A 25,556-nucleotide genomic window follows, 5' to 3' on the forward strand; every position below is an offset into this window, starting at 1 on the left:
AAAAGGAAAAACACTCTACCTCTGGCTGTGGCTCAGGAGGTAGAGCGGGTCGTCCACTAATCGGAAGATCAGCGGTTCGATTCCCGGCTCCTCCAGTCCACATGCTGATGTGTCCTTAGGCAAGACAATTAACCCCAAATTGCTCCTGATGGCTGTGCCATCTGTGTGTGAATGGGTGACTGTGATTCCTAGTGTAAAAAGCGCTTTAAGTGGTCGGAAGACTTGAAAGGTGCTATACAAGTACAGTCCATTTCTAAGCGTACTAATTTGTACCAATGACCAACAATTGACCATTGCTAAGCCCTGCCCCCTTAGTTACTGTTGCTATACCTGTCAAACTTACCATACTGCTGCACATTTGCTAAATTCATATTTTTTAAACAAATTTTAGAATTTTTGATAGCTATCTAATGTTAAATCTGTGACTTTGATGAAAACTATTTGAGCAATATATAAAAATAGCTCATAAACAACATTGCTTCTGCTTCTTCTGCACATGGAGTCAACAAGCAGAGATACGAACAGCACCACTCTGCCATTGCAACTCACATTGTGGTGGGATTACATCAGTCGTGATGAGAACTACCATATGAATTAAGAAAGTTCAGAGAGTTAAACTTATTCACATTCCTCATGCGAAAAGTTGGTATGTATGTTCAAGACATAACGCAGAATGTCTCAGGCACATTTTGAACAGGCACTGCAGTTCATCCAATCAATGTCAGCACATTTCAAAATTGTCTATTGACAGTCTGCATGTGAGGCGTTTAGGGGACAGGCACTGTTCTCTCCAGGTAATGAGAAATCAGCCCGTTCCAAACAGTCATGTTTTGAATGAACACTGCACTGGTACTTACAATGTACGTGAAGGGGGACCAAAATCCACACTCCTCCTTCTGTGCAAAAATGTATTCAAAAGTGTGGCGGCACTGATTCCCCAGACTTCAACTGATTGGGAAGAAGAAGCCTGAGAAACACCAGTTCCAAACCACATAAAAATACACAATATATTTACTTGGAGAAAAAGCTCACAAGCGCCTTCACAATGAAAAATGCCTCCTTAATAATAATGAACAAATGCTTTTTCAGTGATGTTAAATACCTACTCAATAATAATGAACACATGCCTCTTCAATTATAATTAAATGCCTCTTCAATAATAAGGAAATGTGCATAAAGGAGGTTTCAATGAAGCGTCAAAAAGGCCTAAACAGACCAGAGTTTCTGGCTGACAATATCTGCTAAAATAAGGTCTACAGTAAGTCGATGAAGGATCAGAACGACAAGGGTGCATAATTTCCCACCTCTCTTAAGCCCCAGAGAAAGTGCATCGTCACACCCTGATTGGCCGAGAGGAGAATGCGCCCAGCTGCTCTCAATTACTGTTAAGGAGCCACAGGTGACCTGAATAACCCTCCAATCAACTCAGAGGAAATCCGACATTCAGCTACATGAATTCGGAAAAAGGGAAATGACAGCAAGTACCCAAGAATGGTTGACTGCGACAAAAGTTTATCTGAAGCTAATATGAAGCTTCAGCGTCCAGATTAGTCAAATCAAGCAGATATCTTTCAATGTCACAGTCTTTTTAGTGCCAAAGTCCCTCTTTTTGTTACTATACTTCCACTGCAGCTCAACAGGGAAACACAAAGAGAGAATTTGATGCTAAAAAGACTGTAAATGTGTCAGATATCCACCTGATATGATTAACAGACTGCTGAAGCCTCATATAAGCTTCAGACTAAATGACACGCTGTGGATTTTGGCCTCCATCACTTACATTGAAAGCGCATTTGAAGGGGATCTTTTAACAGCCAGCATGAACAGGAGGAATGATTACAGCAATTAAAACCTCTCTCAGTGTTCCTATAGGAAGCTGACTGACCTGAAAAATTGTGAACTTATTCTTTAAGGCTAAAGCTACATGCCCCAGGGAAATGGAGGCAATAAGCAGCAGCATTTCTTGTCTTCCAGAGAAGCCATTATAGCTATTATAAGCTATTTTAATTAAAAATGTAATTAAAATGTTATTTCGTCATAACATAAGCCCATTCCGTTGCTTTATATAGAAAAACATACTTTGACACGCAATACAGAGGTGAGATTTATGTGTTATCGTTAGTATTTTCAAACAGTGGGTTTCACTTTTACAAAAGAAAAGGCTTTGAGGATGAGGACTAACTGTTGAATATTAGGAAACTTATTGCTTTCTTGGGTAACACGTAGCTCGCTTAAAAGTTTCCCAAATCCAGTAAAGAGCAGGACAGAGCTGCTAACATTAGCCTAATTTGACTCCTACACCATGGCTGTGCCTGAATGTAATCTGTAACCCCACAAAATAATGTAGGTAGTTAATAATAATAATAATAATGATAATATGTTCCTTGGTTTTCGCTAATGTTTGCAGTTTACATTACAGCAGTTTAATTAAATCTTTGCACTTTTTCTCTTGTGTTTGGAAAGGTGGTTAAAAAAAAAGCCATGTACACACTATTTATACATGTGGAGAAATACAAAGCTTGACAGATCTGCTGTGCCTAGTTACGGTTGCTAAGCTATGATTGGACAATTGCTATTCAGAGGAAGATGTTTAGAGAACTATAGAAGGAAATCTGCCTCAACTAACCAAAGTACAGTTGTTAGTACGACTCTTATTTTTGTTTTAGATTGAGTAACTGTTGCTACACATTGATCTCTTCAGAACAACATGTGCTGCCATTTGCAAGTTCAGACAAGCTCCCCGGGAGATTTTAAGTGTCTGTCTGACTCTGACAAATATAGGAAATCACTAACTGAACCAAAAAAGCTGTTTGAGGCACTAAAAACAACACCTGATACATCAGATACAGAAAAGTCCTGAAATGCACTGAGAGTGAATATCAGCTGTGAATGTTTGCCTTCACTGTGGTGTGTGGGCTTTATTATGAATCACATATGTCCTGCTGATGTATTCAGTTTCACACAGCAATCAAGGCCAGGTCTGCTGAGAGATCTGTATGTGTATGCATGCATGTTTGTGTGTATTCATGTATGCATGGGGGAGTTAGTGCCGCAACGCTCAGAATCAAGGGTGAGTGTGTGCATCCGTGTGAGTGAAAAGCTACGAAAGCTGCTGAGATATGCATCAGCGTGCCTATTGATCCTGTCTATTGACAGCTCTCACTTCTCATTAAGTCGCATGCCTCCATCAAAATGCCGGCGGTTCCCTGGGTGACTGCTGGGGGGAAGATCACAGTGAGAACCTTTTAATGCCAGGACACTTCACACCGTTGGAAACACAAGTCCTCGCTGCAGAATAGATGAGAAATATATCTGAGAGAATACCTACAGGTTTTGGATGTATATATTCATGAAACACACAGTGAACATAGCTGTGTTTGCATTGAGCTTTTGTTACAGCCGCTGATGCTGAACAAGTTTTGAGACTGTGTGGCAAATCATCCGTTACAGAGAGCATATCTGACACTGAAAGACAGGAAGATTTCTACAGAGAGTTGGTGTTTGCTTTCTTTGTAATATCAGGCTCCAGTGGCTTCGTGATCTGATCTTTAATTCTACAAAAAGCATCGTATTGTGTTGATATCGGGATAGAGCCGTTCAACTCGATGCAAAGACTAAAACGATTTTGATTGATTCTTCACATGAAACTAATAAAAACAGCAGGAGGGATGGGTTTAATATTTTAAAACAGATTTCTGCTTTTATTAAACAGCCACTAAGTGTATGATTTCTATCAGTTAGGATAATATCATACTCACCGAAGTAAATGCTACGAAGAGGGGTTCATAGTAACATCACCACAACAAAGTCCGACTGGGCAAGAAACACAATCAGATTATCTAAACCACTTTATTCGGACTGTAGGTGGTAATCCCTTATTTTGCTGAAACCTTTACACAGAAGTTTAGCTGAAAACTGTGATAAATAGGTTTACCTTCATTTTCTCTTTCGCATATGTTGGTCTAACTTGAGGGTTTGTTTTAAAAACCGTATGAACGCCTGACTGCTCTTGTTTCTTGCCCTATCTGACTTGTTTTTAAAGGAATAGTTTCACAGAAAACGGTGGAAAGAGGCGTCTCAAACAGGTTACTCAGAAGATTGGAACATGTTGCGATCCAGAGTAGCTGCGGATCCAAGGTTTTTCTGTGTTCTTCATGCAATTAATGCCTGTATTTGTGCACATGTTGAGCATATTCAATTCTTTTTTTTTTTGGGCATTTGATGGCTCCTTTCCTTTTTTTCTGAGTAAAGAAATTGTTCTACATTTGGAGAAATACATTTACTCAATTTCTTGCAGAGTTATATGAGAAGATCGATACCATTTTAATGTCTGTAATGTTTATTTTTCTGTTTAATGTCTTAAATATCGGGGTTTCAGCTACAGTTTTGACAGTACAATGACATTTCCAGATCTCAGAATTTAACCTATTAGTAAAAGGATTAACGACCCAAACTATGAATTTAAATCCCAAGTTGTAAGAAACCAGAAATATCCCAAAGTTCAGGAAAAAGATAAATAAATTTGGTCTTCACAGTCTGCAGTTATACTCAATCACAAAAACAGTAGACATGATACTTTTCATGATATTAAATACAATTTTCCAATTAGAAAAAGACTCACTTATGTCTTCTCTATTTGACTTTCTCAGCTGTTTTGGTTAAATGTTTAATGTTATGTAAGTTTTAAGGGTTTAAGTAATTATCTATATACTTTATAGTTTTCATCAGAGCACATAGGTCGTGAGGTAATGATTTTCCTCTGTCAGTAAAAGTCTCTTGTTCTCACCTGCCTCATCTTTTCTGGCCTCTTTTCACATCTTTCATCACTTCTGCCTCCTTCTCCAACTTTTTCACTACATCAACCCTTAAATTTTCCAACTTGCTCCTCCCCCCCTCCCCCCCTCCTCGCTTTTTGATGTAGTGGAGCTTCTGTGTGCAGTCCAATCCCTCGGCCTTTGATTGTAAATGTCCTGTTCTCTCACGGCGCTCACTCAGCATTTTTGGAGATGATCAGCTGTTCCTTTGGGTCATAGATCAAACACATTGTGCCCTGCTGGCTCCTCCGCTCAAGGTGGATCACATAAACATCTACAGTACTGTATGGATGCACTCGAGTTCCCATCTACAATATATTCTTTCATTGCATTGACATATCTGTATGTATTTAATTAGTAAATAACAATAATCTGTATATATGGCCAAAAGTATGTCTGACACTATTGTCCACACACAGTACTTTTATATACTTGCAACAGCTTCTATGAAGAGTAATACTAATGCTACAGCAATTCTTATATTTTAGGCAATAGTGAGCGTATCAGTCACTCGTTTCAGGAAATATTTCCCAATTTATGTTTACATTCAAGTGACAAAGCCCTCATAGGAATTATGACTCTTGTCCATCTGGAGCAAAGGAAGAAAGAGTGAAACGTTGTAGTCTCGTGATACCAGACAATCAGAGACTACCAAAGTCTGGGGATTTCTAAATGCCCGGTAGTTGCTTTAACAGCAGCGAGAACGTCTGCTAACAAACCTACACCCCCTTTTTAACAATGAAACCTGGCAGATTGTCCTCAGTCTTTATGAGCAAGTGTTTAAAGACTGACCTGTGAGTCTAGCAACGCTGTTAGAGCCACAGAGTCCGCAGAGGGAGGAGGTCTGGGCGGCTGGATGGGTCAACAAAACGTTCAACTTTGACAAAGTGAACCGTAGCTGTGTCAGATCAGAAAACACATATAAGTGTCATTCTGGAGGGCAGTTACAAATTATGTGTTTTGTCTTTTAATTTAGAGGACTTGTTGCAGAAACTCAGGTCCATAGAGAAATAGTTTTGTGAGTTTAATGCGGAAAAACCAGCACAGAGTCCTGGATTCAATCCATTCGAACACCTTTGGGATGATCTGGAACACGAGCCAGGTTTTATTTCCCAACATCATTAATGCTCTTTGAGTGAAATGGAAGCCAGCCAGGTTTGTCTCCTGTGTTTTAAATAGTTTTAATTACAGTACTGATGATGGAGCTATCTTCATCAGATTTTTGGCTGTTTTGTCAGACTGAAAAAAATTCAAAAGTTTGTAAATTACAAATAAAGTTGGTATAATCTGTTTAACCGATAGAATCAAGGACACACGTTTGTTGCCATTCTGAAACCTGCTGTATTTTATGCAGTGGCATCAGTGTGGTTGCATGACTCAACAGCTCTGATTGAAGAATTCAACTTGCAAGATACAATTTACAGCGTTCTCCGTAGTGAGTTTTACTGCGACCTTTGGGATCTGAGAGTACCACTGTTTTTTTTTTTTCCAATATCACAAAAGTGCATTACTGCCTGCTCCATGTTGCAATGAACTCTGCTACCTCAGAACAGCGGCCAACACGCTCAATTTCCCACTTACACCATATGTATCCAGCAGGGAAAACCAGCAGCTTGAAATAGCCGCTCTCACCTCTGAACCTATGCATTTTTATCTCAGCCTCATGTTACCGAGTGAAGAAGAAGTTGTGTAGACGCTTACTCACACCAATACCTGCAGAAGGAGAGAGCAGATTAATCACCTGGTGTCAAATAGTGACGACCTCTATTACTGTTTTTGGTGAGCCAATTTACGAAAAGAAAGAGCGAAAAACGCAGCAGGTTGGAAAATGGCCAGCGATGTCTGAGAGGTTTATAAATCAAAGACGCAACAAATGATGTCCACTTTTTCTTAATTTCCAGGATGTTCTTGTTTTTAATTATGGGAAAATATGCAAATTACTGAAGACCAGCATGGTAGAGTTTGATTTAAACAAAATGAAGTAGGTTTATGGGCGTGAGCACACAGTAATGGCTCAGTGCAATAAACTTTTGACAGACTTTTTGGGGGGTTTTTTTTGCTCTGACAAGAGTAATTGCATTTTTTTTTCATTTTCAGCCAAGTTGAATTTGAGCCTCTTTTTTTTTTTTTGTTGAGAAAAGGCTTCCAAACTTTAATTGGCCTGTCTAAGAAATCCTTTTAGACTAAAAAAAATATAACAAATGAATGTCAGTGCCTGAAACTTTAAATTTATCACACAGTTTATATAATTTAATTTAGATCCAAGATTTCCCGCCTGACCCACTCACATCTTTGTGCAGGCGAACGAAACATGTTCTGGCATCCATCTGTCCTTTCATGCCTGTGAGTTCAGACAAAGCTGTGAAAGATACTCCGCCGGCCTCCCACACTTTCCCCACAAAAGCTGCAAATTAAGAGCAAACTTGTAAATGTCATCGTCATGTGTTGTGCTTTAGCAAAACAGCAGGGTCAATTAACCCTCCTGTCAGACATGCATCGATGTGCTTTCGCACCATGAAGACTTGGTACTCGGGGTTAAAAAATATCAATAAGTAGATGCTGTGATGCTGAAACTAGTTATGTGTGCATCGGAGAAAGTCAATAACAAGCTTTACCGCGTTGTGTGTGTTTGGCGAGCGTGTGTGGAGATATTCTTGGTGGATGGTGGAATTTGCTTTTGAGCCTTTGAGACCTTTTTTTGAACCTTAAGCATCAAAACATTTGTGATAGGAGGAGCAACAAAGTCCCAGGTTTCTGTATTCGCTCTCAAAATAGCACAAAGCATGAGTCACATCTGATGCTGTTTGTTGGGAGCCGCAGACGTTCAAAGTAATCTTCTTTTCAATCTATTTAATCCCTCACTGCGGACATGTATTTACAGTTCTTACTGGAACACATAATTGTGTCTGTTCACATATATAGTATTTTTTCTTAAATCAGCAGAGTATTAGTCTGTGTGGAGGGATGGGATTGAAGTTCATTAGAATATTAATGTTGTATTGATTACTGAGGGGGAATTCGCTCAAGCTCACCCATCTAATGTACAGATTCAGTGGGCAGAACCAGCTGTGGAAGATTTGCTTAAGGATTCTTCAGCCGGTTCAACAGTTAACAGGAAATGGATTTGCTTGGATGGAGGAAGGTCTCTCCACTGGATCTCCACATGCTGCCCAGCTCAGAGATCTGCTGATCACAGTAGATTAAATCAGAGATTCAGTTCAATGACAACGTTTTTCTAAGAAATTTATACTCACATATTGATCTGATACACGGAATAATTTCCGCCAATTCTAATTCCTCACACAGCTTGGCACTTCTTATCTTTATTCTGCTCTCTGATGTTTTCTTCGCTCCACATTTGCACATTGCATGTGCTGTTTATACTTTGAATATTTGCACATTCCTGATCAATATTTTGTACAGTTCATCCTCTTTATTTTAAACTTGCAACAGCTCTTTTCACTTAGAATTTATTGTGCATGTTGTTATTGCAAATTTCATATTATTCATATTCATATTATTTATGATTGCTTTACTTTTGTGTATATTTTGATTGTTATGTACCACAACACTGAGGCTGTATGTGCAAACCTACTTACTTAAATGGTAATAAGTTTCTTCTTTTAACGTACATCATTTATTTTATTCCGAATTTCATGCCGATTACAAACACTTTTCATGTCTTCAATTGTCTTCTTGTGTATTTGTTGTGCTTATGCTTCATGTTTTTATGCTGTCTTGATACAAAAACATAGGACAATAAAGAAATTAAGTAAAAAAAAAATAGCTCCAAACAATATTCTATATGCAATACAATTCTGTCAGCACATAAATACAAATACATGATCATTTTCTCAAAATATTCAGGCAGGGATGCAACATAGGTAAGACTCTCTAGTCTGTGGCTATAAATAATGTATTAAGATCATTTTAGTTTTGCTCACGTTACTTGGATGACAACATGAGCACAGTGGTTCAGGTTCAGGTGTCGACCGACTCTCATCTTCCCAGTTCAACATTCAACCTCTGAGAAGAATCTTGTAAATGTAAATGATCCTCAGTACAGGGTCTACTGTTTGTATACAGCGGATGGACGATTCAGTCCGCACAAACCACATATTTACCTCCAGATTGAATGTTATGTTTCTTTCCTCTTAATAGAAGCTGATTTAATTGACTTTCTAGACTTTCATTCAAACTGCTTCTTCTCATTCAGGACTAAATCCCAGCCCCTTTTTCAAGAGCTCAGTTTCAGTTCCTGGGAATTTGCACCGATCTTTCCTGAAGCCAAAAATAAAAGAGAAAGTTGGTGATTTTTTTGTTTGCTGTTGCTGGGATGTGAAAACAGTTTCACCACAGAAAACCAATGACTTAGCAGAGCCACAAGAGACAAAGTAAGATCTGATCTGGCTTTAGGAAATAACTGACGGATGTACACAATAAAATCTCAACATTCACAAACCATATACAAAGATAAATACATTCATAAGCTCAGTGTGTGTAGAGAGGATAATACATCTCTTGAGTGTATTTAAAAGTGCACATTAAGGTTATCTGCAGATACTTTTCCATTTCTTCAACATGAATAACTTGAGCTGCAAGTAATTGGCCTGATTGCTAGACAGAGACATTTCTAGCTATAAAGATATAATAATGGAAGCAGATACCCAGAGCAGAAATGAGCTCATTCATAACTTACGTTGAGTCAGCAGCCAAACAGTTTAAATTATTTTTTCTGCAGTAATGACTTTTGACTTTTCATTGGTTTTGCTCCTTAAATTCACCATAATTACTGACAAAAGCTCACAGATCCATGGCTTCCCGAGAGCCTTGAGGAATCAACAAATGAGACCTTTTTATACCCTCAAACATTAGCTCAGCTGTGGTAGATTGGCTACTTTGTCGACAGATGACAAGCTGAGGATGACTCACGTCGCTGTAAATCACTGTTGCATAATGTTCACGCAAAGCGTTTCCCCGATGCATCCAATGCAAACATCTGTAAGTTTATATTTTTATTCTGTTTCATGCAATGTTTTGAGTCATTGCAGCCTTAATGTTTGTTGTCATTATTATGGCTGAAGAATATGATATAATGTAATATAATATAATACAATATATGTGCTTCTAAAGGAGGAGACGATGAAATGATGAACAAAACATATGAAGAAAATAATAATAATCCTGGCTGTCAATGAAAATCAATCAGTCAATATATATGGGCTATTTATATATATTATTTATTTTAAATGTGTTTTATATATATACTGTATATACAATGATGTAAAGCACTTTCAGCTGCATTGTATGTATGAAAGGTGCTATATAGAAGACTTTTAATAGATAATAATTGCTAAATCAACCATTTTTCTGTCTTTTAAATATAATTTCTTTCTTTAAAACCCACTATGTAGAAAATTACACCAAATAAAGATATATATATTTCATGCTTTATAGGTTATATGACCTTTATATGAGCTAATATATATTCTTTTTGCTTACCAAAAAGTTGTTTACAAACAAATAAATGTGCAGTATGTCATCTACATTGTGGCATTTCTTACTGTGTATTTGGGATCAGTTAGATCTGTATAACATAAGAAAATCACTTGTATTTAACCATGTTTTGATATCATCATGCAGTTAAAAATCATTTTTACAAGCAATTCTCACAAAATTAACTAAAGTCATGAAGTATCAAGCTGATAAAGCCGTGGTAAGTATGTTTTTTTGAGCGGTTTAAGAGACTCCAAACAGAACTTTACAGTCGTTGAAGACAGATGCACCTCACACATCTGCACGGTACTTCAACAACACGCTTCAGCAGCTATCATAATACTTATCTCACTAACAGCCGGTGTTTGCCAGTATTGCAGAATAAAGGAGAGCTGCTTCTTGGCACAACGCTGCAGGGGATCTTTAGCAGAGAAACCAAGCTCAATACATCAGTCTGAGGGCTTCAGACTTTAAAGCAGCAATATACAGTTGGTGTATGAAGACATTTTTCTGCTCTCATCAGACCAAAATTGCACCCTCAAACCAAATCTATATGTGGTTTCTCAGATGTTGAGTTCAATCAGCATTTTTTCTAACATAAAAAACTCTCAAAAAGGTAGAATGAACTGTTTGCTCTGTAAAAAGTAAGAGCATTTGTTGTCAGTAATCAGTAAAATACTATTACTAATGGTGTCATCTGCTTGCTGGACCTTGGTCATCTATCATCTCCCTTTGCTGCCTTCGTACTTTGTCCACTAAAGCAGAAATGCCTTAAAATGTGCAGCGTTGAGTCCAGTGAAAGAGGTATGACCCCGTCACTGCACCCACCCAGGGCTGAATACCACCAGATTCATCTCTCCTGCTGCATTGCCTCCCTTCTGTCTCACTTCTCAGCTTCACCATCGTCTATCAACACAGACATTTAGTCACTTTGCTTTAAAACTTACACCAGGAGATGCCTCCTTGGAGAGCTGCGTGGTTATATTTTTAGATTTAGGAGAGATTTTAGACATTTAACACTAAACTGGGATGATCAGTGACGTTTTGTCATGTTCACCCTTTTTTAAAGATCTCCAATTCGCTTAAACAAATCAGGGATGTCTTAGTTAATGTTGCTCAATGGTTTTTACTCCACTGTGACATAAGATTGAAGGAGATTGTGTGTCAGCCTGCAGGTCATTGTCATCACTCTGCCATGTCATATTTTGGGTGAAGGGTGTGTGTGTGTGTGTATGTGTTGGTCTGTCATAGGCTATTTCAGGGGACACATTTCAGACTAAAGACCAGTTCATTGGAGACAGCTTGTACATTTGGGAAAAAGCTGATTTTTGGGTCAGTAGTTAAGGTTAGTGTAAGTCTCCAGGAAATTAATGTAAGTCTATCTAATGTCCCCAAAAGTGAACTAGAACAACACGTGTGTGTGTGTGTGTGTGTGTGTGTGTGTGTGTGTGTGTGTGTGTGTGTGTGTGTGGTCTGTTATAGGCTACTTTTGGGGACAAATTTCACACTTAGGACCAGTTAATTGGGGACAACTCGTCCAATTAGGGACAAAAGTCGTGCCCCCAGTTGGGAAAAAGCTGATATTTGGGTCCATGGTTAAGATTAGGGTTATGGTTAGGGTAAGTCTCCAGGAAATGAATGTAAGTCTATGTAATGTCCCCAAAAGTGAGCTAGAACAACACGTGTGTGTGTGTGTGTGTGTGTGTGTGTGTGTGTGTGTGTGTGTGTGTGTGTGTGTGTGTGTGTGTGTGTGTGTGTGTGTGGTCTGTTATAGGCTACTTTTGGGGACAAATTTCAAACTTAGGACCAGTTAATTGGGGACAGTTTTCCCAATTAGGGACAAAAGTCGTGCCCCCAGTTGGGAGAAAGCTGATTTTTGGGTCAGCAGTTGAGGTTAGGGTTAGAGTAAGTTTCCAGGAAATTAATGTAAGTCTATGTAATGTCCCCAAAAGTGACCTAGGACAACAAATGTATGTGTGTGTGTGTGTGTGTGTGTGTGTGTGTGTGTGTGTGTGTGTGTGCGTGCGTGCGTGTGCGTGTGTGTGCGTGGTGGATCTAGCCTGATTGCGCGCCACCACCACCACCTCCTCTTCATCAGTGCGTGTGCACGAGTGCCCGCAAAGCCGCCGCTGCTCCTCTCCGGGCGCGCAGTAGCATCCACAAACTTTGATGAGCTGTAACCTTCAGCGGGGCAACAAAACAAGCGGAGCTGCATCGTAACCGGGCAGGATAAACACATCTGGGTGCGTTCGTTAATTCGGGGGTGACCAAGGTGAGTAATCTGCGAGCTTCACATTGCAGAAATGTATGCGCGGTTTTTTTTTTCTGAAAGACTGGAGCTGTGTGTGTGTGTGTGTGTGTGTGCTTTCGACTGTGTTTTGCATGTTCTACAAGTGGCTCTGAAACCCAGGTGAAGTTTGTGCAGGTCTCATGTTTTTGCATTAATGTGATGATATATTTTTAAAATTTTCTATCCATTATTTAAGTGGTTGTTTCCACGCGGTTTTCTGGCTCGGTCCCCTTATTATTAACCGTTAAGGCTTGTGTAAGGCTTTTTTTTTAATCCATTCATCCTCTAAATTATTAATTAGGAGCTGTTTTTCAACCTAATAAACAGGTGTCAGCATGGAAAGCACTCCGGTTGAGATTTTCAAAGAAGACAATAAGTGCCTCTCCACGCTGATGGAGGACTGTCCGGTGAATTCTTCAGCCTGGGTGTCCGGATACTCAGAGAACCGCAATGTGACCCATGATGATAGCTGGGAACCGGAGAGCATGTCCCCCATCATCCCCATCATCACTGCAGTCTACTCCGTAGTATTTGTGGTCGGCTTGTTGGGGAACTGCCTCGTCATGTATGTGATCATCAGGTAGGATCATTTTATTTTGGTAAATATATACTGATATATTCTCTCTTGCATAACACCACAAAATGTGCACAATAATCATATGAGGTTATGGAAAGTTATGGTGATTTAAAGTATAGTAGTATAGTAAGTAGTATAGTAAGACTATCTTTTGGCACATGCAGGAAAGCCTTACAGGAATGCAGAAAACCAGCCAGCAGTATGTGTTTATTCACAGCTTCTGTAAATGTTGCTTGTCAATAAGCCACAGGCACCAACCCTTTAGTCTTTTATGGTGACCTTTAGGCCATCTGGTGCATGTTCTCCTCAGCGCCTGCGTTTTGATCTCGGATGCACTCAGGAGACAGGTCCTCCGGAGAAAAGAAGGCATGTTGCTCCGAAGCTCATCCAAATCTGCATGGAAATAGAAACATTTTTATTCAACTCGGACAACATCCAAATGAGTTTTGTAGCCAGGAAATCCCAAGAGAGAAAGTTCAGTAGCATTTTGGCAAAGAAAGGGTTTAAAATCCCTGCTGTCATTACAAATTGGCTGACAAGTGTCCCAAAAGCTTCAAAGTACCCAATTTTATGAATCCAGTAACCCTCAAGACCTCCAAACTACAATAACAATATTTAATAAATCAGCCCTATTGTCTGGTGGACATGATATTAATTATAGTTGAAACCAGTGGTGCTTTATCACGCTGATAGCCTGCTTGCACCTCATTGGGCGTTATTTATGGTGTGTGAGAGCAACAAATCTCCTCCGACGTACAGTGAAATGCAGCAGTGCCATCCAGAATGCTTTGGTCCGTAGACGCAATTACCTCAAATCAAAGTGATTGCGTCGCCTGTCGGTAGAAGCTGATTTTATCACTTCAGTTTTTAGCAAAGACTCTATGTTTTACTGTTTAGTTGCTCTGTGGAGGGTCATTTTGGCAGAGAGAAAGAAGTGGTTTGTGGTGATTTAGCGTAAACAAGTATTTGAAATTACACTAATCCAAAAGCTTATAGAGTCAACAGAAGACAGTAAACAATAAGCCATTAAGAGCAGTACCTGGTAATGCACCTTGTAGGCATAGTTTGTTTTGTTAAAGCTGCCTTAATAAATATCTTTATATTGACAATAGATAAAATGACTGTGTGAAAGGTGTTGCTCGTAGTAATCAACCCACATAGCTCTCCAGTTCCTCTCAGCTCTTTGGAGCATTTTAGCTTCTTTCAGCTCATTGTTTTGGTTTTACGGGCCACACTTTTAACTGTTTTGGTTCACTCTCACCGCTCTCATCAGCTTCCTTTACACCTGCAGCAGGCAGCCATTTTCCATAGAGAGAAACTTTAAAAATCCCTTGTAATGCGACCTACTCAGCACCAAACAACAGACAGATGAAGCTAACGACTAGCTGGTGAACATAGTGAAGCGTTTCACTGCTATAAAGCGAGATATTTCAAGCAAAACACAGCTAAGAGGAGAGTAAATATTGGATTTGAATTTTCTAGTTTGCAGAAACACGACTCCAAATGATTGCTAATGTTGCTCCATGTCTGCTTGATGTGCAGGCAAACAGGCAGTTTGCTACATTATGTCAATAGTGTGTTTAGCTTGTTGCTAAAGGCCCCATTTGCCTAAAAAAATCAATAAATACATTTTTTGAAGAATAGGTCAATAATGTTGGAAACACACTTATTTGCTTTCTTGCCAGGAGTTAGATGAGAAGATCGATACCACTCTCACATGAGTGTGGTATCTTTCTTTTCATCTCGTCAAGACAGTAAATACAGTTAGCTTATTTCCCAAAATACCTGACTATTCCTTTAAGGCTTTTAATGTCTCAAAAATCCATAACCATCTTCAGCTCTGCAATGGCGTCATGTATGGTTTTATCCAAAGGTTTTACTGATGGAAAGAGAAAGAATTCAGGTTTGATTTTGATAAATTAAACAACTTTTCGAGGTCTTTGTCAAATAGCGACACCCTTTGATGACAATAAACAAGCACATGCTGCCTGGTGCTTGCAGGTCATGGTGGATCAAGAAATGTGGTTTCAACATTTTAATCATTTTTATGTTTTATAATCATTCTAATATAGTTTACAACAAATATATTATTATAAAGTAAAAGAATGCATCACTGTCTGTGTTAATGTCAGGGCTTCATTATATCCTGTAGGCATCACTACTGGAAAAAATTAAAAACTGAAATTGAACTTTAAAATTAGACTTTGAAAAAGTCATCACGTAGACGGTTAATGTGATTATAATTTAATGAAGTGAAAACAGGTTGATTACGCACAGCCTGAAATTGGCAGTATACTATACATAACAATGAACTGCGAGTCCGAAAAATTGCATTACATATTCAAGGAAGCAGAGTGGACTAATGGCCAGTGTTTAATTGATAATGAGCCGAGCAGAAAGGTCTTCTACAGAGTCAGCCAAGCAATATACGTCAGCCATGACAGTCTGGATGGATGGTTAGCTCTGGTCATCTCTCTTCCTGGATATTACAGGACAACCTTGTGTTCTGCATGTTTAACAGGTACACAAAGATGAAGACGGCCACCAACATTTACATTTTCAATTTGGCGCTCGCCGACGCCCTCGTCACCACCACGATGCCCTTCCAGAGCACCGACTACCTGCTGAACACATGGCCCTTCGGTGAGGTGGTTTGCAAGGTGTTCATCTCCATCGACTACTACAACATGTTCACCAGCATCTTCACTCTCACCATGATGAGTGTGGATCGCTACGTGGCGGTGTGCCACCCGGTGAAAGCCCTGGACTTCCGCACTCCAATCAAAGCCAAGATGATCAATGTGTGCATCTGGATACTGTCCTCAGCCGCAGGGATACCTGCTTTTATTCTGGGTGGAACCCAGACAAACAGTGGTGAGAAACAGTTCCTGAATAAAAGTTTCAGCCAATTTTCAGTGTTGGAGATTCACTTAAAGTATGCAGCAATAGTATTTTCAGAGCAGAAATATAGTCTATCAAATCATCTGTCAGTGCAGAGTTTTCCATTAGCCACACATCATGCATCATTCTTCCTGAATATAGATGATTTAGCACAAAAATGTTCCCTTTTGAGTGCAGATTAGCTGTTCCATAACAGCTTGCTAAATTGATAGCAGAGAGGCACAGAGTGGAAATTTATTTGTGATGAAGCACAAGTCCACTTCATCACTTAATTCACCTTTTCTCCCCCCCTTCCCTCCTGTCCTCCTGCAGACATAACAGAGTGTGCCTTACAGTTCCCGGAGCCGTACGTCTACTGGGACACACTGATGAAGATATGTGTGTTTGTGTTTGCCTTCGTCGTGCCTGTGCTCATCATCACCGTGTGCTACTCCCTGATGGTCCTGCGGCTGAAGAGCGTCCGAATGTTGTCCGGCTCACGGGAAAAGGATCGCAACCTGCGCCGCATCACCCGCCTGGTGGTCGTGGTGGTGGCTGTGTTTGTGGTCTGCTGGACGCCCATTCACATCTTCATCCTCGTCAAGGCGCTCGTTAGCGTACCCGAAACCACCGCCATCATGGCCGCCTACTTCTTCTGCGTGGCTCTGGGCTACACCAACAGCAGCCTCAACCCTGTCCTCTATGCCTTCCTGGATGAGAACTTCAAACGCTGCTTCAAAGACTTCTGCCTCTCAGCCAAATTGAAGGGGGAGAAGGTATCGGGGAGCAAGAAGGCTCCCAGCGCTGTGAGGGAGGCCGCGCTTCCCCTGGAGAATCCAAACGGGACTAGAAAGCCGACATGACTAGCAGTGGAACTGTCTTCAATTTCCCATATTGGAAAAGAAGACTCACATGACCTGGGCTTAACCCACGTCACGTCAGCAATGTAGACTGTGATTCTGACTCTATTACTGAAGTTGACTCCGCTTGTTTTTATTGTTAGAGGACGCATCACTTGGGGGGTTTAAACAGTGCCAACATTGATATATGATTATATTTCAGAGATCAAGTGAAAGTTACATGTTAGAAATTGTATTCCATCTACTCCATTAATCCACAAAACGTCTCTACGTGACAATAACTTAATCCCCTTAACTTCCCTTCTGCTGTGACTTTTCCCACTTTCATTCATGTATTTCCTTGTGTCAGCTATGATAAAGATTGTGTATTTATAACTTCAACTTCGACTAGAAGACAGTTTTGTTAAGCACCAAAACAGCCCAAATGTGATTAAAATTTGCCTTTTACTGTATTGATTTTAAAGTCATTCTCTTTCCTAAAGAGATTATATTCCTAAAAAATAACTGCTTGTCAATTATATGGATTACAAGTATTCCTATGTGTGGAAAATTAGTGATATGTTAGTATCATAACACCAAAGTTTCTCAGGAAATTGTTGATTACTCCATGGGGAAAGAGATTAATGAAAACTTTAATATTGGCAAGTTTCATATTTGTTGCATCAATGTTTTTTAGTTTTTATTCTCATTTAACTACATTCTGTTTATTCCTTTCTCCTTTTTTTGTTTATTCCTGTCATTTCCTGCTATTAATCTTTTGCCAAATGTGCCTTTTAACAGTCCAGGATAACACATGTTTGTAGCAGTGGAAAATGGTTACAGGAATGATTAGCAGATGGCTCAAACAGCACATCATGTATAATTTTTTATATATATATATATATATATATATATATATATATATATATACAGTTAACATGTCGGTGGTACTTGCATGAATCACTGACAGCGGATATGTGCCAAAATCCTCTTTACGTCTGTGAAGAGTTTGAATTGTGCTGATTGATGTGAGAGAACTGACTCATGTTGGACTTTGAAGTTGCAAAAAAAAGCAACAGTTGGTTGTATAAAAGCTATAAAAGTTTACCCATGATGAATGTTTTAAGGGGAAAATCCTGGACTTGAATGTGCTTTTAAAATTTGACAGAGGGCTCTCTATCAGCTTTGACTCTGGAGTTGTGTCCAGTTTGATAAGTTGTTCAATTTATGGTATATAATTCAATCACATGTGCTGTGTATGGCTTTTACCATAATACACATAGTCCTATTGAAATACTCATGCTATCGTTGTAGAGGAATATTTTAATCTGAAAACATGAGTCGCTGTTTAAACAAGTCGTGCACAGGATTAAATACAGTATATCATGACAACTGTACAGTGTGATAGTATGTATACAATACCTTCTTTTGTACAGATGACAGAAAAGAAAAACTTTGCACAGACATCAATGAAATATACTGTATTTGTAGCATGTCAGTGATCATTGCTATGATATTATAATGCAGCGTCAGCAGCCTATATGCTTGATGGACTGTGCTGTTGTAAACTATTTTGAATGTACTGCAAATATACTCTGTATTATATAAACATATGATTAAACATGGTATAAACTCATCTATATCATTAGAGAAGGACTTCTGCTAATATTAAAGTGAGTCAGTAAGAAAATCCATTTTCATAAACACTTGCAGTTTCACTTTAATGTCCCTAAACCAGACCTCTCTGGGTCATAAATATAGAAATAGCGCAGAAGTTCCGTTATTAGACAACAAAGAGAGGAAACTACACTGTGATCAAGACGTTTTATGTTCTCATTGCTTATTGTTTTATAATCTGCACCTGTATATTGGCTTTGTCTGCTGTCAGCTGCACAGAAGATGTATCGATCAAAACATCCTGTTTGTAAAGTGCTTAATATTAAAGCAAGTTTAACAAATGCACATCGACTCTCATCTTTTACGGAGATGATTTGTAAGCGCTCAAATGTCTCCCTGTCTTTGCTCTACATCATTACATTTGCATATCTTGCTTTAAAAGAGAAGAACTCTGCCTCACAGTGTCACACAGTTTGATAAAAGAAGAGCAGTTTTAGTTTATAGACAATATTCTGCACAGATATGGGTTTTTGGTGGGAGGTCAGGAGCCACTTGCGTCCTGATTTTGTGTTTTTTAGTGTAAGCCAGCAGCTCCCTCCAGAGGAAGAAAATAGCAAATACTGATCTGTCTGCTTAGAAAAGAAATCCTAAAACCTTGCAGAAGCTTCATTGCAGTCATATTTAGTGTTAACTTGATTAGCTAATTAGTAACTATTTGATCAGATAATGATCCCAATGTTCCAATTAGTTAGTCGCTTATCAAGTGAAAATAACAAGCATTAGTTGTTCATTGTGGCATCACAAATGCAAAGAATTAGTCACTTTTCTCCTCCTCATGTTGTTTTGAATGAAATATTTTAGATTAGATCAGGGTGGGACTGACCTGAAACCTAGATTTTGACAGAGCGTCCCTCTACGAGATGGGGTCCTAAGAGCAGATAATAAAGTAGGAACCAGCTGAAAGTCCTTAATCATGTCAGTGCTCGATTCCTGAAGTCCCAAACAGAGTTACAATTAATCACCACAAACCAGCTGCCACACATGGAGCTTTTGGAGGCCACTGGGGGTCTCGAGGTCTGCAGGTCTGGGGTCCATTTTCCATTTATTCTGGTTCAGTTAATGCTTTTATTGCCTATAAGTTTTCTGTTTTATTTTTAACATGATTTCTTTTTGTAAAGCATTTCACAGTTCAGTGCAGTTCGGTACAAAGAAAGATTACTGTTAATGCTTTCTTTGAAGTTTGAAGTTTTGTTTGAAGATTGGTTACAAACATTATATCATACATTTATCCCAGTATGTACGGATGGATCCAAGGATAATAAGACAGGGAGCACAGGTTTTGCTTTTAGTGAACCAGCCTTATGAGTTTCTGTTAAGAAGAATATCAGATCATTTGTCAGTTTTCAAAGTCAAGATTATGACAATAGCAACAGCATTACAGCAGATAGAAGAGTTACAAACTAGAAAAGTTATTCTGTGCACAGATTCATGTTCTGCATTAATGTCACTTCACTCATTTATATCTCACAATAGGCAGGATATAGTTAATGAGATATATGAAACTCTGTACAGATTTAAAAATATGAATATTTTGATAACATCTATGTGGATACCAGCTCACAGAGGGATAAAGGAGAATTAAATTGTGGACACATTAGCAAAACAGGCACTGAAACACGAGGAGAAGAATTTCACTCAGTAAATCTGAAGCAAAAGGAACAATCAAAAGAAACATCATTAAAGAGCAGAAGCACAGTCGGGATGCAGCAAACACAGGACGACACCTTTATGCAGTACAGCCAGACGTGCACATAGCAAGGTCAGTTAAAAGCAGCACCACAGAGGAGAACAACTTAACAAGGCTGAGCGCAGGACACACCAGACTTAATAAAACACTGCCTTTAATAGACAAACATCCCTCAGGATTATGTGTCAAATAGATTATGTGTCAAATAGAGGAATCAGTGGAGCATGAAGTTTGTCACTGCAAAAAATACTCCAGAGAATGAGAATCATTAAAGAGGGAAACCAGGAGGGTTGGAGAGGAAGAGTCTAAAAAATTTATTTACCATCGGGTTAGGGAGCCTATTCCAGTATTTGAAAGAAATTAGGTTGATTAAAAGAATTTAGTGTTCTTTTTCTTCTATTTGTTTGTTTGTTTAAGGGGGCAGATATAACTCTGGTTCACACTCCAACATAGTAGGTGGCATTAATGCATTTTAACGCCATAAAATAGAAAAAAGAAGAATACAAACAACAAAAACAAAAACAAAAAACAAAGCATTGTGGAGAAAGCTCTTAAGTTGTTTTCATTACTAGATACAGATGGATGGTCTGAATGCTTGACCCCTACAGTGAGGGGGTCTGGTGGCTCTGTTATGCTTTGGGGGGCATTTTGCTGGCATGGTTTGGGTCCACTTGTCCCCTTAGAGGGAAGAGTCACTGCAAATCAATACAAAGTTGTTCTGAGTGATCACCTTTATTCTATGATGAAACATTTCTATCCTGATGGGAGTGGTCTCTTCCAGGATGACAATGCCCCAGTTCACAGGGCACAAAGGGTCACCGAATGGTCTGATGAGTATGAAAATGATGTGAATCATAGTCTATGGCCTTCACAGTCACCAGATCTCAACCCAGATGAACACCGATGGAGATTTTGGGCCGATGTGTTAGACAGTGCTCTCCACCACCATCATCAAAACACCAAATGAGGGAATATCTTTCGGAAGGATGGTGTTTATCCCTCCAGTAGAGTTTAGAGACTGTAGAATAAATGCCAAGGTGCACTGAAGCCTTTATAAGGCACTTTATGTTGGTTTTTCCTTTAATTTGTCACCCATCCATCCGTATGTTTAAGTTATTTTGAAATAGTCCTATTTTTTTCTTTTTTGTTATTATTATTTATGCATTTTCATTTAAGTTTTATTACTTTATGTCATTTTTATATTTGGTTTTTTTCTTGCTCAACCTGAGGCCGAAGATTTTTGATGATTAAAACATGAAAATGTGCCTTCTTTGTTTGTTTGTACTGTGAGGGGGGCGTGGTCGAGGGAGTACCGATCACGTGACTCCGCTGACGTCACTGAAAGTCCGTCTCCTTCCTGGTTGTTTTCTCCAGCTGTTGACAGCGAACTAACGCGGCTTTCTCTAAAACATTTTAAAGTCTTTATTTTGCCGAAATGAATCGTATATTTGGCAGAGGGAAACCTAAAGGTCCACCGCCGAACCTGACGGACTGCATAGGAAACGTAAGTATGAAACTGGAACAACTTTTTGAGCTTTTGAAGTAAACAAAGATGGTTTCCTTTAGCTAACTGCTAGCCAACTTTTCTGGGCAGAACCAGAGGCCAGAGTTTGTCACGTTTAACTATAATTTTGTCTTAATGGACGTGAGCTTATACATTAATAATGTGTTACATTACATTAAAACCAGACGGGAGTGAAACAAAGGCTTTAGACTAAACGCCATGTTCTGGTAATATCCGTCGATAATCAAGGTATTTAAATCAGTTTGTGTGTCTGGGTAATGAGTCAGCTTTATGTAATTTTGAGCTGGAATTTGAGCCATTTGAATAACATACAACAGAAACTATGTCATGTTCATCTCAGTGACTTGGCTGACATTAAACCAGTTATACTGGTTGCTCGTCTGGGCAGAGCTGCGACGCTAAAATTAGCTGTTATGGGAAAAGTAAAGGGGGAAACACAAATAATGATGCTTCGTGTTAAGTTTTTTCACCACTTACACTTGTGAAAAAGTGTTACACATCGTAGCAAATAACTTTAACGCTGCTTAAACCCACTTTCAGATATGTGAAACGTTAATTTTGTTTATGAAAACAGAAAAAAGAGCGATTTCACTGCTTTTTGTCCCATCCAGATCAAACCAAACTACTATACTTAGACTTGTCAAATCTTAATCTTAATAATAGTAATCCAGTCCAGATTTGATAAGTCTAAGTATACTGCGTTTTGATCTGGATCTGCTCATATGTGGTCTGGATGGGGGGGAAAGCAGTGAAATCGCCCTTTCTTGAGTTTTGATCATTTTAACTGTGGCATTTTTTTCTTATTTATTGCCCTTACTCATGGTAAACTGTTTTTCAGTCTTATTGCCATTTATGTCTATTTGCTATGGTCCTACCTGCTCAGTATTAAAAAGTCTCAAGAAACCAGTACTCCAGTATGACAGAGGACATTACAGAGTATCATACTACTGAGATTTATTCATTTTACAGTAGCTTTATTTTCTTATTTTTTGTGTATTTTTTCGGTTTTCACAACTAGAATAAAGGTGTCACAAATCAGAAACTGTGTTTTAAAGTGTTTCTGGAGTCTCCTTGTTAATCTAGTCCAGATTTGACAAGTCCAAGTATAGTGGGTTTTAAACTCGACCTGCTCTTATGTGTTCTGGATGGGTAAAAAAAAGCAGTTGAATTGCCCTTTTTCTAATTTCATAAGCAAAATAAAGGTTTCACAAATCTGAAAATGTGTTAAACAGCGTTAAGGCTTTTTGCTACGATGTCTAACACGATTTCACAAGTGTTAGTGGTGAAAAAACAGAGAATCTGCTGCTAAATATCATTATTTATGTCTCCCTTAACCCTGAATTGGAAGCTAAGAAACAGAGGTTTTGTCATATTTAATGGTAATCAATGAGGCTACTGTGTTTGTGTGCCGTAAGGGACAGCCTACAAGCAGTTGATCAATTTGTATTGACTGTATTTAGTTTGTAACACCCCTATTAAGATGATTCAATGGCCAATGATCTACTGTCACACAAAAGTTGATGTTCTGTTCTTTTCTGCTTTAAGGTTGATGGTCGGGCAGAGTCTGTTGACAAGAAAATTGCCAGACTAGATGCTGAACTTGTGAAGTACAAGGATCAGATGAAAAAGATGAGAGATGGGCCTTCAAAGGTGAGATTTTATGTCCAGTGCAGCTGTGAAATACTGACTGAAAATCACACTGAATGCTGAGATTCTAATCATTATGTCGGAGTATTGTTTGAAAGTGTCACATAGAATGTGATAAGCTTTGTTACTCACAACAAAACAATACTTTCTTCTATACGTTAAGTATAAACATGTTTCTCTACAAAGCATTTTTTCATTTGACAAAAGAAGCTAAACTCAAATGTTAAATGTTGTCTAAACACAATCAACTGTGCAAGAACATAAAATACTGTCTAAAAAATGGCAAAGTTCTGAATTCAATAAGGAAAAATCAAAGAATATGTAAAGATCAGCACAAATCTGACCAGACATTTGATGACAGTTTTGATAACTTGACATTTTTTAATACTACTGATGCATTTCAGTTGATACCAAAAAGTATTTAGGTTTGACTCCCAGCTCTGCTCATCATATAGTTTTGTCAAGTTCATGTTTATTGAGTTTGTGGTCTCAATTTTTTTATCTACTAGAACATGGTCAAGCAAAAGGCAATGAGAGTTCTGAAGCAGAAGAGAATGTAAGTAATTTTATTTCCTAAAGTCAGAGTGTTCATATTCTTAAACATGTTTAAAAAAAACCCAAAAAACTATAAGCTTCAAATGTTTTTCTCATTATTTGCTAAACTTAACTTCATTCTCATCTCTTGCAGGTATGAGAGTCAGAGAGACAACCTCATGCAGCAGTCGTTCAACATGGAACAAGCAAACTACACAATCCAATCCCTTAAAGACACTAAAACCACAGTAAGAGACACGATTAGTGAACGTACCAGACGAGCTACATACTGAAGAAAACATGATTTGCTGCTAATATCTGTTTGGTTTTTTTTTTTAGGTTGATGCCATGAAAGTCGGCCTCAAAGACATGAAGAAAGCGTACAAGAACGTGAAAATTGATCAGATTGAGGTATTTCAGTTTACGTCAGATAGACGACCATTGTGATTAAATCTAATGTTGGCTATAACTAAGGATTGTTTATATTTTCTGATATCAGCAGATGAGACAGTGTCACAGTAGATAACTGGGAATATGTTCCAAGATATAATAAATCCAAATTCTCTTCCCGATATAAAATTTCCATGAGCACTCAATAAAAGGACAATTGCATTAGAAAAAACTTACATTTTCTCTTTGCCACATTTTAACTCCTTTTTAAATACTTAGGATATTCAAGACCAGCTCGAGGACATGATGGAAGACGCCAACGACATCCAGGAAGCGCTGGGCAGAAGCTACGGCACGCCTGAAATTGATGATGATGACTTGGAAGCAGGTCAGTAAAGCATTTATCTGCCAGGACCTTATGAGGAGATGACAGGCAGATGGTGCTGTCCTCCATCTTTAAAAACCGCATAACAGAGAGAATCTCTTCCAATTAGTTATTTATGGATTTAATTAATAAATTATAAATATTGTTTCTGCAGTATTATCCCTCTGCAGATGACGACAGTAAGGCAGAAGGCTGCACAGTAGATTTTAGTGCCTATTAAAGACCAAACTTACATATTTGCTGTGTTCACAGAGCTGGATGCTCTGGGAGACGAGCTCCTGCTGGATGACGACAGCTCTTACCTGGACGAGGCCTCCACAGCTCCTTCCATCCCACAGGGTCTGCCTGGCGACAAGTCAACCAACAGGGTACGTCACAGGTTTAGGATTCAGAGTTTGTCATCAGTTAAAGACATTTTTGTTCGCATAGCATCTATTTATGTCTTTATTTTATGTTCCAGGATGGTGTTCTGGTGGACGAGTTTGGCCTTCCTCAGATTCCTGCCACATAAAGGAGCAATCAGGACACTCGGGCTTGTTTTACATGTATCATATCCTTCTTTTTTTGTATTTATCCAACTAACACTCCGGGCCTTAGACCAAAGCATCTTCTGTCTGACAAATTGTGTAAACTCTAACGTGAAATCAGGTTTCTTAATTAAAAATTTTGATTATTCTTCTGTATGAGTGAGCTCATGTTATATGTATCTGAGGTGACTGTTGGAATCAGGATTCTCTTAACATTGTACAGTTTCTGCAGCGCTGTGCTGCCAAGAACAAAATAAATTATATTTTTCAAGCAGTCCTTAACTTTGT

General features: G+C 38.7%; 2 protein-coding genes and 1 long non-coding RNA gene across 3 annotated transcripts; 2 read left to right on the forward strand and 1 right to left on the reverse strand.

Moving 5' to 3' along the window:
• The first annotated feature begins 12,422 nt into the window (after nucleotides 1–12,422).
• Nucleotides 12,423–18,852, forward strand: LOC122972590 (delta-type opioid receptor-like). The gene is made up of 4 exons (XM_044339812.1): nucleotides 12,423–12,582; nucleotides 12,928–13,180; nucleotides 15,699–16,051; nucleotides 16,391–18,852. Exons 2-4 carry the CDS (start codon nucleotides 12,936–12,938, stop codon nucleotides 16,918–16,920), a joined length of 1,128 nt encoding a protein of 375 aa, XP_044195747.1. The 5' UTR covers nucleotides 12,423–12,582; nucleotides 12,928–12,935; the 3' UTR covers nucleotides 16,921–18,852.
• Nucleotides 13,366–24,682, reverse strand: LOC122972592. Its single transcript, XR_006399782.1, has 2 exons — nucleotides 24,594–24,682; nucleotides 13,366–13,570 (listed from the first exon to the last, which is right to left on the reverse strand). It is a non-coding gene; the product is annotated as an uncharacterized LOC122972592 (long non-coding RNA).
• chmp5b (charged multivesicular body protein 5b) lies at nucleotides 21,594–25,550 on the forward strand. Its single transcript, XM_044339813.1, has 8 exons — nucleotides 21,594–21,764; nucleotides 23,331–23,435; nucleotides 23,942–23,988; nucleotides 24,121–24,214; nucleotides 24,306–24,377; nucleotides 24,636–24,744; nucleotides 24,994–25,109; nucleotides 25,202–25,550. Exons 1-8 carry the CDS (start codon nucleotides 21,696–21,698, stop codon nucleotides 25,250–25,252), a joined length of 663 nt encoding a protein of 220 aa, XP_044195748.1. The 5' UTR covers nucleotides 21,594–21,695; the 3' UTR covers nucleotides 25,253–25,550.
• Nucleotides 25,551–25,556: the final 6 nt, after the last annotated feature.

This window comes from Thunnus albacares, chromosome 21 (genome assembly GCF_914725855.1).
Source record: "Thunnus albacares chromosome 21, fThuAlb1.1, whole genome shotgun sequence".
Classification (NCBI taxonomy): domain Eukaryota; kingdom Metazoa; phylum Chordata; class Actinopteri; order Scombriformes; family Scombridae; genus Thunnus; species Thunnus albacares.